General features: G+C 40.5%; 2 protein-coding genes across 4 annotated transcripts in view; one reads left to right on the forward strand and one right to left on the reverse strand.

Moving 5' to 3' along the window:
* The window catches only part of RNF13 (ring finger protein 13), a 167,319-nt gene extending 159,316 nt beyond the window's left edge, over nucleotides 1–8,003 (forward strand). For both annotated transcript variants that reach the window (XM_012437070.3, XM_064378793.1), the window contains exons 9-10: nucleotides 6,273–6,353; nucleotides 6,627–8,003. In XM_012437070.3, coding sequence (XP_012292493.2) covers nucleotides 6,273–6,353; nucleotides 6,627–6,991 — 446 coding nt within the window. In that variant the 3' untranslated portion in view covers nucleotides 6,992–8,003. The remainder of the gene's footprint in view (nucleotides 1–6,272; nucleotides 6,354–6,626) is intronic.
* A 4,465-nt stretch (nucleotides 8,004–12,468) lies between these two features.
* PFN2 (profilin 2) lies at nucleotides 12,469–18,477 on the reverse strand. Of its 2 annotated transcripts, none has more exons than XM_012437073.3 (3): nucleotides 18,305–18,477; nucleotides 15,949–16,141; nucleotides 12,469–13,854 (listed from the first exon to the last, which is right to left on the reverse strand). In XM_012437073.3, the coding sequence occupies exons 1-3, from the start codon at nucleotides 18,434–18,436 to the stop codon at nucleotides 13,757–13,759; spliced, it is 423 nt and encodes a 140-aa protein (XP_012292496.1). In that variant the 5' UTR covers nucleotides 18,437–18,477; the 3' UTR covers nucleotides 12,469–13,756. The 2 variants fall into 2 exon arrangements, with proteins under 2 accessions (XP_012292496.1, XP_012292494.1); XM_012437071.3 differs by having other exon boundaries at nucleotides 12,469–14,176.
* Between the last annotated feature and the right edge of the window lie 530 nt (nucleotides 18,478–19,007).

Raw genomic sequence — 19,007 nt, forward strand, 5'->3', positions numbered from 1 at the left:
CTATTCAGAGTTTCAACTTCTTCCTGGTTTAGGCTTGGGACGATGCAAGATTCCAGGAATTTATCCATTTCTTCCAGGTTTACTGGTTTATGTGCATAGTTGTTTGTAGTAATCTCTGATGGTGGTTTGTATTTCTGTGGAATCTGTGGTGATATCCCCTTTATAGTTTTTTATTGCATCTATTTGATTATTCTTTTATCTTTTATTAATCTGACTAGTGGTCTATTTTGTTGATCTTTTCAAAAAACCAGCTCCTGGATTTATTGATTTTTTTGAAGTGTTTTTTGTGTCTCTATCTCCTTCAGTTCTGCTCTGTCTTTAGTTATTTCTTGTCTTCTGCTAGGTTTTGAGTTTTTTTGATCTTGCTCCTCTAACTCTTTCAATTTTGATGATAGAGTGCTGATTTTAGATCTTTCCTTGCTTCTCATGTGGGCATTTATTGCTATATATTTTCCTCTAGACACTGCTTTAAATGTATCCCAGAGATTCTGGTACATTGTGTCTTTGTTCTCGTTGGTTTCGAAGAACATCTTTATTTCTGCCTTCATTTCATTGTTTATCCAGTCAACATTCAAGAGCCAGTTGTTCAGTTTCCATGAAGTTGTGTGGTTCTGAGTGAGTTTCTGAGTTCTCAGTTCTAACTTGATTGCACTGTGGTCTGAGAGACTGTTAAAATTTCCATTCTTTTGCATTTGCTGAGGAGTGATTTACTTCCAATTATGTGGTCAATTTTAGAGTAGGTGTGGTGTGGTGCTGAGAAGAATGTATATTGTGTGGATTTGGGGTGGAGAGTTCTGTAAATGTCTATTAGGTTTGCTTGTTCCAGGTCTGAGTTCAAGTCCTGGATATCCTTGTTAATTTTCTGTCTTATTGATCTGTCTAATATTGACAATGGAGTGTTAAAGTCTCCCAGTATTACTGTGTGGGAGCCTAAGTCTCTTTGTAAGTCATTAAGAACTTGCTTTATGTATCTGGGTGCTCCTATATTTGGTGCATATATATTTAGGATCATTAGCTCTTCTTGTTCCATTGATCATTTTACCATTATGTAATGTCCTTCTTTGTCTCTTTTGATCTTTGCTGGTTTAAAGTCTATCAGAGACTAGGATTGCAACTCCTGCCTTTTTTTGCTCTTCATCTGCTTGGTAAATCTTCCTCCATCCCTTTATTTTGAGCCTATGTGTGTCCTTGCATGTGAGATGCGTTTCCCGGATATAGCACACCAATGGGTTTTGTCTTTTTATCCAATTTGCCAGTCTGTGTCTTTTGACTGGGGCATTTAGCCCATTTACATTTAAGGTTAATATTGTTATGTGTGAATTTGATCCTGCCACTTTGATGCTAGCTGGTTGTTTTGCCTGTTAGTTGATGCAGTTTCTTCATTGTGTTGATGCGCTTTACTATTTGGTATGTTTTTGGAGTGGCTGGTACTGGTTGTTCCTGTGTTTAGTGCTTCTTTCAGGAGCTCTTGTAAAGCAGGCATGGTGGTGATGAAATCTCTGAGCAATTGCTTTTTTGTAAAGGATTTTATTTCTCCTTCGCTTATGAAACTTTTAGTTTGGCTGGATATGAAATTCTAGGTTGAAAGTTCTTTTATTTAAGGATGTTGAATATTGGCCCCCCACTCTCTTCTGGCCTGTAGGGTTTCTGTTGAGAGATCTGCTGTGAGTCTGATGGGCTTCCCTTTGTGGGTAACCCGACCTTTCTCTTTGGCTGCCCTTAGCATTTTTTCCTTCATTTCAACCTGGTGAATCTGACAATTATGTGCCTTGGGGTTGCTCTTCTTGAGGAATATCTTTGTGGTGTTCTCTGTGTTTCCTGGACTTGAATATTGTCCTGCCTTGCTAGGTTGGGGAAGTTTTCCTGGATAATATCCTGAAGAGTATTTTCCAGCCTGGATTCATTCTCTCCGTCACATTCAGGTACACCTATCAAACGTAGATTAGATCTTTTCACATAATCCCATATTTCTTGGAGGCTTTGTTCATTTCTTTTTATTCTTTTTTATCTAATCTTGCCTTCTCATTTTATTTCATTGAGTTGATCTTCAATCTCTGATATCCTTTCTTCTGCTTGGTCAGTTCGGCTGTTGAAACTTGTGTATGCTTCACGAAGTTCTTGTGTTGTTTTTCAGCTCCATCAATCCATGTATTTTCCTCTCTAAGCTGTTTATTCTCATTAGCATTTCATCAAACCTTTTTTCAATGTTCTTAGTTTCTTTGCATTGGGTTAGAACATGTTCTTTTAGCTCAGAGAAGTGTCTTATTACCCACCTTCTGAAGCCTGTTTCTGTCAATTCAGACTCATTCTCCATCCAGTCTTGTTCTCTTGCTGGTGAGCTGTGATTCCTTTGAGGAGGAGAGGTGTTCTGATTTTGGTGTTTTCATCCTTTTTACGCTGGTTTCTTCCCATCTTTGTACATTTATCTCCCTGTGGTCTTTGTAGTTGGTGACTTTCAGATGGGGTCTCTGATTGGACGTCCTGTTTGTTGATGATGAAGTTATTTCTTTCTGCTTCTTAGTTTTCTTTCTAACAGTCAGGCCCCTCTGCTGTAGGACTGCTGGAGGTCCACTCCAGACCCTGCTTGCCTGGAGTCACCTGCAGTGGCTGCAGAACAGTAAGGGTTGATGGCAGTTTCTTCTTCTGATATCTTTGTCCCAAAAGGATACCCACCAGATGTTAGCCTGAACTCTCCTTTATGAGGTGACTCTTTGTATATACGGGGGTCAGGGAGCTGCTTGAGGAGACAGTCTGTCCTTTATAGGAGTTCAAGTGCTGAGCTGTGAGCTCCGCTGTTCTATTCAGAGCTGCTGGGCAGGTAACGTTTACATCTGCTGCAGCAGAGCTCATAATCACCTTTTTTCCCCAGGTGCTCTGTCCCAGGAAGGTGGGGCTTTATTTATAAGTTTCTGTCATGCTGCTGCCTTTTTTCAGAGATGCCCTGCCTAGTGAGGAGGTAGCCTAGTCTTCCAGCAGAGGCGTTGCTGAGCTGCCATGGGCTCTGCTCAGCTGCTGTGTGAACTTCCTTGCAGTTTTGTTTATAGGGGTATAGTCAGAACTGCCTCGGTAATGGCAGTCTGCCTCTGTAATGGCAGACCGCCTCAGTAGTGACAGATGCCTTCCCCTCCAGAGCTGGACTGTCCGGGTCCACCGGTGCTTGCTGTGAAACTCTCAGTCCAGAGCATTTCAGATTGCTGGTCTTTTGTCGGGGTGGGACTGGCCGATCCAGATCACCTGGCCCCCTGTTTCAGTCCCCTTTTTTCTCAGTTGCACAGGCAACTCTGTCTCCCAGGCGTTCCAGTCGCCAGTTGAAAAGGCGCCCAGATTTGTGTGAGCTTTTGTGTGGAGACCCGCTGTGCCGACTGAAACAGCCACACTGGGGGCTCATGGCACTTTCCCGCCCAGGAATCTCCTGGCCTGGCTCTGTTTCAGTCCCCTTTTTATCAGTTGAACGGGTGACTCTGCCTCCCAGGCCTTCCAGTCGCCAGTTGAAAAGGCACCTGGATTTGTGTGAGTTTTCGTGCAGAGACCCGCTGCGCCGGCTGAAACAGCTGCACTGGGGGCTCGTGGCACTTTCCCGCCTGGGAATCTCCTGGCCTGGCTCCCTGTTTCAGTACCCTTTTTTTCAGTTGAACGGGCAACTCTGCCTCCCAGGCGTTCCAGTCGCCAGTTGAAAAGGCGCCCGGCTTTGAGTTTTTGCGTGGAGACCCGCTGCACCAGATCAAACAGCCACGCTTGGGTCCTGTGGCGCTTTTCCACCCGGGAATCTCCTAGTCTGCGGGCAGTAAAAATTTGTTTGGAAATGCAGTAATCACTCACCCTCTTCATTTTCACTGGGAACTGCAATCCAGAGCTGTTCCTATTTGGCCATCTTGGATCTAGGGTTGAGTTAAGGGGAGCAACTAGCTTTTTTTTTAAAAGTGTTTCTAATACATTCAACCTAGCTCTCAAATAAAACTAGAAGTCTTTTACACTCACAGTTTATAAACTGCTGAATATTTAACTAAATTATATAATTACCCTAAGTAAAACAAACAGGCTCAATGACCACTGCTGCTAGCCTTTTTTAAGCATGCACTTGATCATCTGGTGAGACAAAAGCATATGGTTGGTTAGAGAATAGCCTTCTAGCCATAGCTGTCTACCATGTGATAAGCAAGTACGACTATCAGCTAGTTTTACTAGGTAAAAATTGGTTAAGAGTTGTATGTATGAAACACCATGTAAAATTACTTGTATTATCTCTTAATCCTTACAACATCCCTAATACATAATTATGTTAATACTTGTGTTTTACCTTTGAGAAAACTGAAATATAAAGGTAAGTGTTTTACAAAAGGTTACATAGCTAATAAATAAAAGGACCAGGATGGGAACCCTAAACATTCTAATGTATGCTTTACCTTTTCATCACAAGTCCAAGTCCATAAAGGTTAATTCTCTACAGAGTACTAAGCTCCAGTTTGGTCCATGATCACAAACTGTACCTTAAAATCTTGACCTGTCATCTTCAAAGTAAGTGCTATGGCAAGAAAATATGGGAGATTAATATAAATCTACTGCTTGAAACAATTCAAAGGATAAGAAAGCTCAGTGACTCCAAAGCATCAAGTCCATACAGTTAAAGATAACCAGACAAATATTCCTGTATTAGTTTCCTATTATTACTGTGATAACAAATCACCACAAGCTTAGTGCCCTAAAACAACAAAAATATATTATCTGTAGCTCAGAAGTTTGACACAGGTCTCATGGGGCCAAAACCAAAGTGTCAGCAGAACTGTGTTCCTTTCTGGAGGTTCCAGGAAAGAATCCATTTCCTTACCTTTTCTAGCTTCTGAAGGTCACTCACATTCCTTGACTTGTGACCCTTCTTCAAAGCCAGTAGTTGATCTCTCTTACCATGCATCTGTAACCACATCGCCCGACTCTGAACTTTCTTCCCTCCTCCTTCCGCTTTTCAAAACCCTTGTGATCACATTGGGCTCACATGGATAATACACACTAATCACCCTACCTCAATAAAAAGAGCCTTAAAGCCTTGGCACAGCTTTGAGCCACAGTCTAGAAGGCATTTTCACAAGGTGATGTGACTCAAAGTAAGTCTCACCAAATTCCACACACAAGGTTCTAACATAGGCACACATGCATTTATTACAGAATGTAATTTAGATACTACAGTAACCAAATTCAAGATACTGGACAAAAATTAGTAATTTTCATTAAAGCTTTCTATTTCAGACTCCTCCTGAATGTGCTGTTTTAAATGACTAGAACATTAAAGGGATTGTTTCATAAGAACTATCAGTACCTTTTTGTGTCATGTTCATCCTATCTAGATAATGGTTTTATTTCTGGTATGTCTTCCAAGGTTGTTACCCCTCCGTGTGGGATAGGTAATGAATTTAACTCTCTTTTGTTCCCTAACAGTTTTGTAAGTTTTTATCTAACATACTAATTTAATGGAAAAAGCTCACAAAAGTGCTTTCAAGCACTCACAGTGGTGTCTAAGCCACTATTAACTGAAAAAGCTGCTGTATTTAAAAAACTACTAGTTCCCTTAAAAACTTAGAAAACATAGAACTCCAAAAAGAGCTATGAATTAATAAACCTCTATGATGATTATAAAAGTGGTAAATTGCACAGTAAGACAATTAATTAAAAAGGCAACATTAATAGTACATACCCTTTATTAAGTACCTATGTGTCTGGCCCTTTGCTCATTTCATCCTTATAACCCACAAGGCCACAAGGTAAGTTAATCTTTACTTACAAAGAACTGGATAGCAAACACTAAGCAACTTGCCATGCACCAGAGAGCTTCATAAATGTTGGAGATTTGAAGCCCAGTGTGACACATTTCAAATCTGTTTTTATTTGCTAAATATAGTTAAACATTTGAGTACATTCTTATGTTTCCATTTTTATTTTAAAAATGACCCAGAGACTTTGAAATTTTTAATAGTGAAATTTTGTTCTGTGGCATAAAATATTTCAAAACTAGCATTTGGTCAGGTAAAACACTGATATAGTTATGATTCTTATTAACATATTTTGCGAAGATAAGGTAAACAAATTTGACATCTATTTTTAATTATTTTAGGTAAAATGTTAATTACTTAAATTGAAACTTCAGGTCTTAAGCAGATCCTTGAGTCTGCAAAAAGGCATCATTCAAAGATAATAAGGCAATAACTGACTGAAGAAGACTAACCTGAAGAGTTTGAAAGGTGAAAAAATACTTTTTACATATTTTCTGTTTTCTGTTACAGGAGATGAGTATGATGTATGTGCCATTTGTCTGGATGAGTATGAAGATGGAGACAAGCTGAGAATCCTTCCCTGTTCCCATGGTACGAGTAATTACATACTGCTTCGAGTTTACATATAGCAATTTATATTTAGGTTCCATATTCCAGGGGAAGAGACAGAAAATAGTTATTAGCATACCATAAGCCAGGCCCTGTACTAAGTAGTGGTCTCATTCAAGGATGTAGGTATATTTTTAAAAATTATAAACTTTCTTCTCCTTTCCCTACATGATACATACAGAATAAGGCAGGAGATTAAATATAAAATTCTCAACCACAGCATACTAACTAAAGATGTGTATTTTGCTTCAACAGCTTATCACTGCAAGTGTGTAGACCCTTGGCTAACTAAAACCAAAAAAACCTGTCCAGTGTGCAAGCAAAAAGTTGTTCCTTCTCAAGGTGATTCAGACTCTGACACAGATAGTAGTCAAGAAGAAAATGAAGTGACAGAACACACCCCTTTACTTAGACCTTTAGCTTCTGTCAGTGCCCAGTCCTTTGGGGCTTTGTCAGAATCCCGCTCACATCAGAACATGACAGAATCTTCAGACTATGAGGAAGATGACAATGAAGATACCGATAGCAGTGATGCAGAAAATGAAATTAATGAACATGATGTAGTGGTCCAGTTGCAGTCTAATGGTGAACGGGATTACAACATAGCAAATACTGTTTGACTTTCAGAAGAAGATTGGTTCATTTCCCTTTAAAATATTTAGGTATATACTGTAATTCGATTTTTTTTGCTCCCTTCAAAGATTTCTGTAGAAATAACATTTTTTAGTATTCTACAATTTAATCAAATTACTGAAACAGGACTTTTGATCTGGTATTTATCATCTGCAAGAGTGTACTTCATTCACTAATAGACTGGTGCTGTAACTCAAGCACCAACTCAGCTCTTCTTTCGGAATGCAAGTATAGCCAAAACATTAAAAAAAAAAAATCCTCAGTATAGCTTGCAATTAAGACCTAGATCACAGTATTTAAGTGTTTTGCGTTTTACACATGAGGTCAGTGCTACAGCCACCTAGCATGAACTAACCCAGCTTCCACCTCCATAAAGTTTAACCTAGAGTTGAGTTGGAGTATGTTCTGGCATTTACCCAACCTGCCAACAAGTTAATTCAGCGCCTTTCCTATCAGCACAAAGAAACCCAAAGCTGTCTTTTCCCTTTCTGTTCCAAAGCACTCTTATCCTGACAGGAGTAGTCTATACTAGTGCAGATTTCAACACTTTTTTTTTTTTTAACATTTTAATTACTATAGTGTTATGTAGAGATTTCATTCAGCAGCTAAAGTAATGTTTCTGAACTTTACTTACTAAATTTCAGTATCCTTAAGGGTTTTGTGGTGTTATCAAAGCAAAAAGAAAATGCTGCATTAAAATACCAAACTTCAGCAACTGTTAATACTCAGATCATATACCTCTTAATAAATAGCATCTTATGCTAATTAGCCCTGCTACTATGTACATAGGAAACTGTTCAAGTATTGGATTTGAAAGTAAGTGACTTATGTTTAACAGAACTAATGATATATTGAAACAATGTATTATGAAAAGCTAAATTATACATCATTGTAACTATGTAGAAAATGTAGACTAATGTATAATCAAAATGCTAAGAATTTTTATATGGCCTTGTATGAAGGGAGTTTGAATGTTAATAAACATGTTTTCCACTTTAAGATCCAGTAAATGTTTGTTCAACAGTATTACTTACCATATTAGCCACACACACACACACACACACACACCCTATAAAGGGATAATGACTGACTGAGATCAGAAAAATCACATCACCTTAGAATTTTATACAAGGTAACTGACCACTCACCTGCAGTTAGGTAATCTACCAAAAAAAGTTTACACTGCTGCCAAAATTATTCCAAAAAAAAAAAAATAAACAGTGTACATTTTGGTACCCTGTTGTAAATTATGGTGTATCAAGGGAAAATTTCACTTTCTAAGTTGCCCTTTTAAAAATTTTCATAATCAGGAAAAAAAAATAGGCATTTTTACTTTGGAAAATAAACGGTTGAATTCAACATCAACTGATGATGATCAGTATTATAACCAGCTCCCTAGTTTTATTGATATCAGTTGACGTTGAATTCAACCGTTTATTTTCCAAAGTAGAAATGATACTTCATAATTTCTACTGATATGATTACTGATACCTCATCCCTCTTTTTTTATAAAAAAAAAATAACCACATGCCTGAGAAACAGGACATCAAAGGTTAGTTACCATGGTAGTTAGTTAAGCAGAGTTTGGAATTTGAGGTAACTGTATGGCTCTAACCTTTTTAAACCTGCTTGGTCATTTGTAAGGCCAGTCGCCTCGCCGGGAGCTCAGACATGCCCACCCCTCTCTGCGCCTAGAAACTATGTCACCACTCCACGCCCAGCACCAAGCCCCACACTTAGCACCTAGCTCCGCCATGTAACTTTCTACACTCAGCACTCAAATCTGCACTCAACACTAGGCTTTGCACTCAGCACCTAGTCCGCCGTTGGAAAACCCCGCCAAAATTCAAAAGAAGCCCCACCGGAACCTGCCCAATAGCATTTTGTCCCGTCCAGGTCCCACTACCCCTGGGCGCCAGAAATCCCGCCTACCTGCCAATAGCAGCTTGTCACGTCCACGTCCTGCTCTCCCACCGTCAATCAAACGCCTCCACTCCTTATAAAACCCCACCTCTGAGAGGAGTCTGCGTGACTTCTCCGGCCCCTCCTGTCGGACGGCAGAACCTCGCCCAGGAGCCGATTAAATTTCTTTATTCCAGTAACTGGCCTCAGTTGCCTCATTCGAACCTCGGTTGCTTCATTCAAACCTTACAGTCATTTGCAAAATTTTCATTTAGCAAGTTAGGGTATGAGGACAAAACATTGAGTTAAGTATCTGGCACACAAATGCACAGTAAGTAACAGCCTTCAAAATAATTGTCAAATAATAAAAACATCAAACCTAAAACAATATTTTAAAATAGGAAAAGGGGAAAAAAAAGTCACAGTAATGGGTAACTACGTATTAGATGTTGTATTCCCTCAGTCTTTACTCCAAAGTTTAGAACAAGGACCTGGTTCCTTTATGTTAGAGTTTTTATGGAAAAAAAAAATTTTTTTTGAAATTCCAAATTATTACTTTTAGTTGTTCCCAAAAGCATTGGCAACAAAAGCCAAAATAGACAAATGGGATCTAATTAAACTCCAGAGCTTCTGTACAGCAAAAGAAACAATCATCAGAGTGAACTGGCAACCAACAGAATGGGAAAACATTTTTGCAGTCTACCCATCTGACAAAGGGCCAATATCCAGAATCTACAAAGAACTTAAACAGATTTACAAGAAAAAAACAAACTCATTCAAAAGCAGGCAAAGGACATGAACACTTTTCAAAAGAAGACATGCAACCAACAAACATACGAAAAAAATGCTCATCACTGGTCATTAGAGAAATGCAAATCAAAATCACATTGAGGTACCATCTCACGCCAGTTAGAATGGCGATCATTAAAAAATTTGGAGACAACAGATGCGGGAGAGGATGTGGAGAAATAGGAACACTTTTACACTGTTGGTGAGAGTGTAAATTAGTTGAACCATTGTGAAAGACAGTGTGGCGATTCCTCAAGGACCTAGAAATGGAAATTCCATTTGACCCAGCAATCCCATTACTGGGTATATACCCAAAGGATTATAAATCATTCTATTATAAAGACACATGCACACATATGTTCACTGCGGCACTGTTTACAATAGTAAAGACCTGGAACCAAATCAAATGCCCACTGATGATAGACTGGACAAGGAATATGTAGCACGTATACACCATGGAATACTATGCAGCCATAAGAAACGATGAGTTAGTGTCCTTTGTAAACCATCATTCTCAGCAAACTGACACAAGAACAGAAAATCAAACACTGCATGTTCTCACTCATAGGCGGGTCAACAGTGAGAACACATGGACACAGGGAGGGAAGCATCACACACTGGGGTCTGTTGCGGGGGAATAGGGGAGGGAGAGCGGGGGATAGGGAGGTTGGGGAGGGATAACATGGGGAGAAATGCCAGATATAGGTGATGGGGGGATGGAGGCAGCAAACCACATTGCCATGTATGTACCTATGCAACAATCCTGCATGTTCTGCACATGTACCCCAGAACCTAAAGTGCAATAAAATTTATATATATATATAAATATATATATACATATATATTATATAAATATATACAAAAGAAAATCTATGAAGTGTCTCGTTTAGCAGCATTGGCTAGGACTGTTGCTAGTTCTCTTAATGTTCACCTGAAATGTTCTGTAATTTCATGATACAGCTTTTAGAATAGGACAGTATGTACAATTAAAATCCAATTTCTATTTAAAAAACAAATTTAAAATTTTCTTGATTACAAAAGTAACATTAAAACAGAAGTCAAAATACAGTCACATGGAAACATTCACTCCAGAGATATACTGCCTTCAGAAATACATATGTAAAATACATGCATATTAATACTGTATGTATGTGAAGTATCATCTGACATGTTTATATCATATTAACATTCATTGGTAAGCATTCTCATGTCATTCTTCAATGACTATTTTGTCCTATGGACATAAAATCATTTTATTCAAACCATACCCCTTAAAAAGCTAAACCTTGTAGATGTTTTCCAAGTCTGATAAAGTAATGCTGTGTGATGGGACATTCTGGTATACAAATTTGTGTAGCTTCATTTCCATATGCTAAATTCCTAGAACTAAGTACAAAGCAAAGCACACATGTATATATTTCCATATTTTTCCAATGAAATTGTGGGTAGAGGGCCAATGAATAGTTTCATTATATACTATTTTAATGATACAGTCACTCTTTACCACCTTCCACTCCACTACCTCCTCTCTGAACACACACACACTGCCCCCTCACCTACTTACAGATCAATTCATTAAGAGTTTCAGAATTTTGGTCACTGGTTTCTATAATTAGTTTTCCTAACAGTTCTTTACAAGTGAGAATGTGTATTACTGTAAAATCTCAAATCATCACAGCTCAACCACCAAATTTTCATTTACCCAATCTTTTAGCCTAACAGGTCAAGAAACTGATACCAGGTTTTTTTTACAGTTTTACAATTTCTAGGTTATGTCCAACTACCAAAAAAGCCCCAAATCCTTTATCTTCCATACTTTTACATCCCTATATGTACAACCATATTCACAATCAATGCCCAACTAGTCAAAGAAAAAAATTTTCATTATACATAGTATATTTTAAGACAGATTCCTATTCCTTTCCCATCGTTTCTCAAAAGGCAGTATATACACCACTAAAAATGTCAGAATGACCCAGTCAGTGATTGTTTCTGAAAAGGGATTTCCTGCGCTTATGGAATCTCCATCTCCAGGGTGGAAACCCAAAGTCCATAATCTACATTATAACCAGCTCCACAGTTTTACTGAGACCCATTAACTTTTGAGCACCCCTGGCTTTTATAAGCATCTGTTTGGCAGTTGCTGGTTAATAATGATTTATCTAAATAGCCATAAATGTACATATTTACTAAACTTCAATACATATCAGGGATTTTATGGGCTCTGAAATTAAACCTATAAGATAGCCATGGTCAACATGTCATTACAAAGCCAAAAAATGCAAAAGCACCCCAATTATCTTATATGGTGCCTAAGGAATGTCTTCTGCTCTTATGTGGGAGGGCCCCAGCTGGCTGACTTCAGTCTGCCAACACAGCCTCCAAATCTAAAGCCATATGACATTTCAACACAGAAAAATCCAAAACAGTGCAGAAACCCTTCTTGGTACTCCCTTTACTGTTTATTAGATTTCACATCTAGAAACCAGCAAGAAGAGGAAAATACTTATTTTCTAGCAGGTAAGTCAAGTTTCTCATGTATGTCTGAAGATGAGCCTAAAATAACTGAAAGTTACATGTAACATCAAAAAGAAATTCTGAGGCACTTATTTTATCTGTAATATTACTTGAAATGAAGTAAGCCATCAGCCGAATGCTGTTAAAAGTTTTATGCCTGCAGCAGACTTTGGCCTATTCTGTGTATTCCCACTGTGTCAAAAATCAACTTTTAACATAAGCTAAAAATGTATATAAACAACAGGAGTCTAGAGTATTTGGTTGGAATAAATTTATTTCATCTGTCTGTAAACAAGGTGTTTAATAGTTATGGCATTTTTTTAAATGCATATTAAATCAGATGAGTTAGACTGTATCCCAGATGTAACAAAGTGCAGGGAAAGAAATGGACAAATCAGCAACAAGATTTGTTTTTAAATCTGTACATTATCCACAAGGCCCAAACAATAGAAGCAAATACTAGAATGTCCCTAAAGTAGTGCCATTCGAAAGAAACCCTTAATAGGTCAGTTAAAATCCATCTCACAATAGCAACAGTTCATTTTAACAATAGTATGGCACAGAATACATATGAAAAAAATTCATCACAAGACAGCCAAGTCCACAATAATGCAACTTTATATAAAAACTCAAGCTGCAAATAAAAATTGGTCCTATGAAGAACAAACTGGACACACTCCAGATGGTTATGTTGGGATACCTAATGTCCATAATGGCAGCCTTTTACAATTTTACTAAAGAGTAGAGCTGGTGTGCAAAGAAAAAGACAGGAACAAAAGTCTGAGCTATTGCAATGATGGAATGTCCCTGGGGATTCAATCAGTATGGTTACTGTAAGGTCATGGGAGGAAGTGCTTTTTGCTCTTGTTTTGCCATTGCACTCTTCATATGTCCTGTAGACACTATGAATAAAGGTTTGTCTCTACTCAAGTGCAACAACAATACTAAAAGCAACTACTGCAGCTCTCAATAGCTCATCAACAAAAAGGATATTAATTGGTTAAAAAAAAAAAAAAACAGGCACTGCATAAAAAAAGATGGAAGCAAACCAAATGCCCAAGGGCAAAAGGCGGCGGGGGGGGGGGGGGGGGGGGGGCGGGAAAAAGAAGAGTGAAGGAAAGATGCATGCACTTTTTCCTCCCAACCATGCGCTACAAAAGGAAGACTAAATGAGCCAAGTAAATGCTCAAAGTGCTGAAAAGACATTGATCAGAGATTGTACAACCGGCACCTTGCTTAATATTAACTTATTTTAGTAATCAATATCCCATTAATTGCTAAGACAAAGTGATGCCCAACTTGGCATGCCCCCTCCCCCCAATTTCAAGGTATCATGCAAATCATTATTGTGCTGCAATTATGTTGCCAGATAAAGGTTGGTTACATACAGTGGTTAACATACAAATGATCCATTGGGCAAACAGGAATCATGACATTAGAAAATAGGTAAAGAAAAATTAGCTACCGTCTATAGTTTGGTAGCATTGTGACCATAATTGGGGTTGTTGATGAAGACAGTTGCTAGGTAGATGGGGAGAGGCTGCTTACACATCAGACCTCCTCAGGTATAAAGCGAGTTCATATGCTTTCTTGTTAAGTGTGCCTCCGTGGACACCTTCCTTTCCCATGACTATAACCAATGCTGGAGTACACAAGGAAACAAAACAAAAGTGAACAGAATTATTCAAGGAGGGGAGGGCAGAAAGAAAGACACCTTTCCCCACCAACAGAGGGATACAAAGGAGACACAGGTTCATACCCCATCACCCTGCATTGCTAATAAAATTTCCAGAATTAAGACTTAAGCTTATAGCTAGGAAAGTTTAAGAGCAATTTTCCCCTAATACTTAACAGTCTGCCTAGCAGCTAGAACCCAGAGTCTCTCAAGTATTTTGCCATTGAGTATGCCTTCTTATTCAATCCGCCTCCATGGACCCCTTCTTTTCCCATTACAAAGACCAAGACTGAAAGAGAAAGAAGAAAAGTGTTTCAAAAGAAGTGTTAATCAAGAAAGTCACATAAGTTTTAGCAGACAGAACCCCGATTAATAAGTTAACATTAAGTTAGTTTTCCATGAACTGCCAATCACTGAACTCAATTAGGTCTCCAAAAAGAACTCTCAAACTAGTAATATACTAAACAGAAAATAATAAACTTGACTGTATCTTGGAAGCCCCCATCAATGCAAGCAAAAGTTCTATACAACTATCTTTACACTAGTTAGAGAAAAAAAAAAAGTGATCATTTGTCTTCTATTTTAGGGCAAAAATATTCTGGCTGATATGACAAGTACATGTCATTACTTGCCCCAAAAATATAAACTTAAGAAACTTGGTGAGTTATTTACTTACAAACTCCCCAAATTTTAACAAGCTTGATAAGTATAAACTATTAAGTTTTACCAGTGAGGCTAAATGTGTCTGTTATTTCCAAAGGAAAATGAAGATCCAATTTTAAGTAGCGTATTCAGTATCATTCAGAAAAGGCCAAATTAAATGTATTTAAGGTGTGTGCTTACTGATAACTTTACTATACTAGGCTTTTTTAAGATTGCGTCTAAAAAAATTGGTTTACGATTTCTAATTGCTCTTCTATGATGCAGTTCAAAGGTCTGTAACCCAAAATATATGTATATGTCAAATTTTATATTCACTACCACTAGATGTCAGTAGTGCTGTATGGTATAAAATATTCTGGTTTCTTGTGTTGGACGCTTCTTTTTAGCATATTTATCTTTGAGTGCAGCTAAGGTTTAAAGAGATTTGTCATTATTTCAAAGTTATCTAATTTTCTTATAAATATTTATAAACATCAACTCACACCAGAATAAGAGTAACTTTTAGGATAATCACAGGGAGCTGGTAGAGCCAGAGCATTAAATTATAACCCAGAGCAGCTTTAAGTCCCCTCATATGGTAAAGCTGTTATTAAAATTAGATGTGCCAAGTCAGCTATAGGAGGCTACAGAAGCACTCTACTTACAAAATATTCATATGCGTTAACACATTTAAATGTATTTGTAAATCAATTAGATGTCATAACAAACCTCAATTTCAGAAGTTTATTTTGAAAAAGTAGGGAGAGTTATTTAGTGCAATTAAGAGTTCCTATAATGTTGACAACAATCTGGAGACACCTGAATTTTTGGACCAAGTATACAAACTAAATGTAATTTCCTCCTTTTCAAATCTAAGTCCCAGACACGAAATCTTTGAAAATATTTCAGTGAATGGACAACTTACTCCAAAATTCTCATCTAATTATTTATCTCTTCCCCAGCAAAGTTCCTAACTGAAAAATGAACTGATGTTAATTGTTCCTTCTTTATGCTTAGTGAAATGGTTAGAATACAAGCAAGAAAAAAAAGGAGAGAGATCCAGAAGTCAAACATGCACTGAAACCGACTAAAATAACCAAGTGATTCGAACAACTTAACAATCTGAAACACCACAGGATTATCATTTGACATGTCAAGCAGTTTAAGAGACTTTTAAGTTTAATAAAGGTGAAAGTGAGTTGATACGAATATTCTTAGAACAAAATCAGGATCTAAGAGGTCAGGTTGTAGATGCTTAGAGTAGGTAAAAACTAAAGCAGTGCTTCACAATGCTGAGCAGATCACAAAAACCACCTTAATAGCCATTATGGACTAACTTTTAATCAAAATGTTAAAAGAAACTGCTTAGTAAGTTGTAATGTGGCATGCAACTTTTAACCAAAAGAATACCTTACTTACCTCTACCAGCTCTGCCGACAGCAACATTGTATGTTGGCTCCCCACCTTGACTCTTTGTCCGGATGTCCATTGTGCAGTCACCATCGACGTATAGACTATCTCTGATCACTGAGCATTTCTTCGCGCCAAGAGTCAAACCGTTGGTAAAGAAACCTTCCCGGTCTTTTCCTACAATCATATCTATTTCTATTGGCTGCCCCCCACCAAAAAGAAAAAAGAAAAAAGAAATGGAAGTTGCAGTTAATTCCTTTCAGGGCTTGATGTAACAGGAAAGGCTGTGTGCTAAGCTTATACTACCACCGCGAGGGAGCCACATTTCACTAATGTAAAACCAAGATTCAGTCTTTTCTAAAGAATTACTTAATCCGATATGATTACATGTTTTACATCATTTGATTTGACTTCAGTTATCAGTGTCAGCTCTTAACCTTAGGACCAGTCTATACAAAGAAACTCTAAATAGTTGACACTAGACAAAGTGCAAACTTAAGAGTTACTTATAAACTGTATTAAGTCAACTGAAAGTGTTCACGTAACCGTAAAAATTCAGCCATCAACTCTTTGAACACAGATGGTCTATCATATTCAGTCACATTACAGTCAATCATGTTTCATCAAATTTAAAGTTGCCTCAAAGTCTCCTGAAATAAAGCCTGTTCTTTGATTGTTCACTTCTCTGCTTGGAATAGCTAGAAATATTCCTGATGATATTATGGATGTCAATCCCTAGACATCAGTGCTTTTCCAATTCATATTTCCCTCCTATTTTTCTAGCCACGACTCCTGTTTCCTTCCAACTTCCCCTCTCATCTCAGTAATCAGTTTTCTTTCTGGGGAAATACAAAGTGGATTCCACCTACAGCAGTAGGCAACAGTAAAACAGAGAAAATGGAGGGAGATTGGGAAAGAAACTGAGGTAGCCACCAGAACCGGAAAGGAGAAAACGTGCATTCTAACATTCCATGAATAAGAAGGAAGGCGTCGCCCCCATCAGAACTGCAGAGTCATAGCAGGCCCCAGCCATTTCCAAGCACACTCCCGCAATCTTCCTAGTCAGACAGCGGGAACTCACACACAAAGACAAGAGGACCGCAGGAAAAAAGTTGATGACCAGATGCCAATTTCCTACAAGAATTGTAGTCCACTGCCGGTATACGAGACCTTAAAGTACTATTATCAAGTACTGAGTTCTAAAGTTAGACTTTAAACCATGTTAAGTGGTAAATAATAACTAGCACCCGTTAGAGGGTACCTGAATGTTGGGGTTTAAGGGGAAGGGAGCTTGGTGCTAAGTAATTAAGGAAATGGTCTCATATTTAACACAATTATCACAATTTTAGAAACAGCCTTGGGCAGAAATAGGCAAAACAATAAGCTGGAGGCTTAGTGGCAAATATTCCCCAAACATATTGCAACCAAGTCAAAACCATCAAGTCTCAAAAAAATCAGGCAATGTGAAGCATAAATCTGTATTAGTTCCTTTACTACCCCCACTAAAGAGGGAGGGACTTGGAGAAGTGAAGTGTCCTTCAGGTCTTCACAATTATTGAAAGCCCCCGAAAAGCACCCCTCTTTTGAGCTATGTTGCGTAACTAGGGATAACCGTACATCGATGAATCTCCATATGAGAAGGAGAGAAATCAATGGCAGTTCGCCATCTTGGAGAATTAAAAAAAAAAAAAAAAAAAAAAAAAAAAAAAAAAAAAACAACCTATAGAGCTAGAGCTGAAGTCGAGATTCACGAATCCACCTACGCGGTAGGCGTACATCTCTCGCAAGCCCCAGAGGCCTGGACACCGGCAAACCTACGCAAAGTCGCTTCGAGAATCCCGGGGGCCGGACCGGGGCCGCCGCCTCCCACAGCCGGAGGCGCGGGCGGCGCGCTGTCCGAGAAGCAAGAGGCGGCCAGGGAGCCTGGGGAACCTCCACCCGGGGCCCGCGCTCCTCAGCCCGGATCCCCGACCCTCGCTTCCACCTCAGGACGTGCATAGTAAACCTCATGGCTTCAACAGAACCTTAGGGGAACCGCACTAGGCGGAAAAAAGGAACCCCTACCCTAGCCCTGGCCGGTGCGTGCCCCCTCCCCCAACCCGGGCACCTGGACTGACGCTGAGAACGCCGAGGGTGCCCGGCCAGGGCCGGCGAGGAGTCCGGCCGCCGCCCCCCGCCTGTCAGCGCAGCCCCAGGCGAGGGGGCGTCCCCGGGCCTCGGCCTCCCCGCCCGCCCAGCAGCCGCATCCTCAGCGCCTGCTGCCTCGCACACCTGCGGGCTCGACCCTCCATGTTGCAGCGCACCCGCGGCCGGCCAACCCCGCTCCGGTGCAGGGACCAGGGTCCCGGCCGCCACTGGTCCTCACCGTAATGCTCTGAAAGACGCCCCCGGCCGTGGCTGCCCAAACGTATTTGGCGTCGCAGTAGCCGACAATGGCGGCCTCCTGGCAGCAGCCATCGCACATCAGGTTATCCACGTAGCTCTGCCAACCGGCCATCTTCGAGCCCTTCGCACTGCAGCGGGGACGGCGAGAAGCAGCAGGCGCAGCGGCGGCGGCGGCGGCGGTAGCGGGCGGCGGCGGCGGCAGCACGGGGGGAGGCGGGGCGGGGGCGGGGAGGAGGCGGCTCTGCGCAGGCACCGACCGCCCCCCTCCCCGAGGAGCTGAGGAGGGAGGACGCGGGTACAGCGGTGAGGGGCGAGCCTCAGAGCGCGCCCGGCCGCCCGGCCGCCCGCACCCGCGGGGCTGATTACCCAGCGGCGGGAGGCTGCGGAGCTGCTGTGCCCGCGGCGGCGGCGGCGGCGGCTGCTGTTCCTAACCGCAGCGCCCTCCGTTCTCCGCGGACACGGCGAGGCGTGCGCGCGCGCGTGCGTGCGATCCTTCCGCGGCGCCCGGGCACGGAGGGTCCCGGGAAGGGCGGGGGGAGACTGAGGCGGGGGCGCGGAGGGATACCGCCCCGGGACAATCACGGCCGCCACGTGCGGGAGGCGCCGGCCGGGCGCGGTGGCGTTCCAAGGGATGGCTCAGCTTCGGACCTCGGGTTTGCGGAGTGGGTGGCTCCCGCGTCGCT

Source organism: Aotus nancymaae, unplaced genomic scaffold (genome assembly GCF_030222135.1).
Source record: "Aotus nancymaae isolate 86718 unplaced genomic scaffold, 86718_ANA_hifiasm-v0.15.2.pri h1tg000019l, whole genome shotgun sequence".
Classification (NCBI taxonomy): Eukaryota; Metazoa; Chordata; class Mammalia; order Primates; family Aotidae; genus Aotus; species Aotus nancymaae.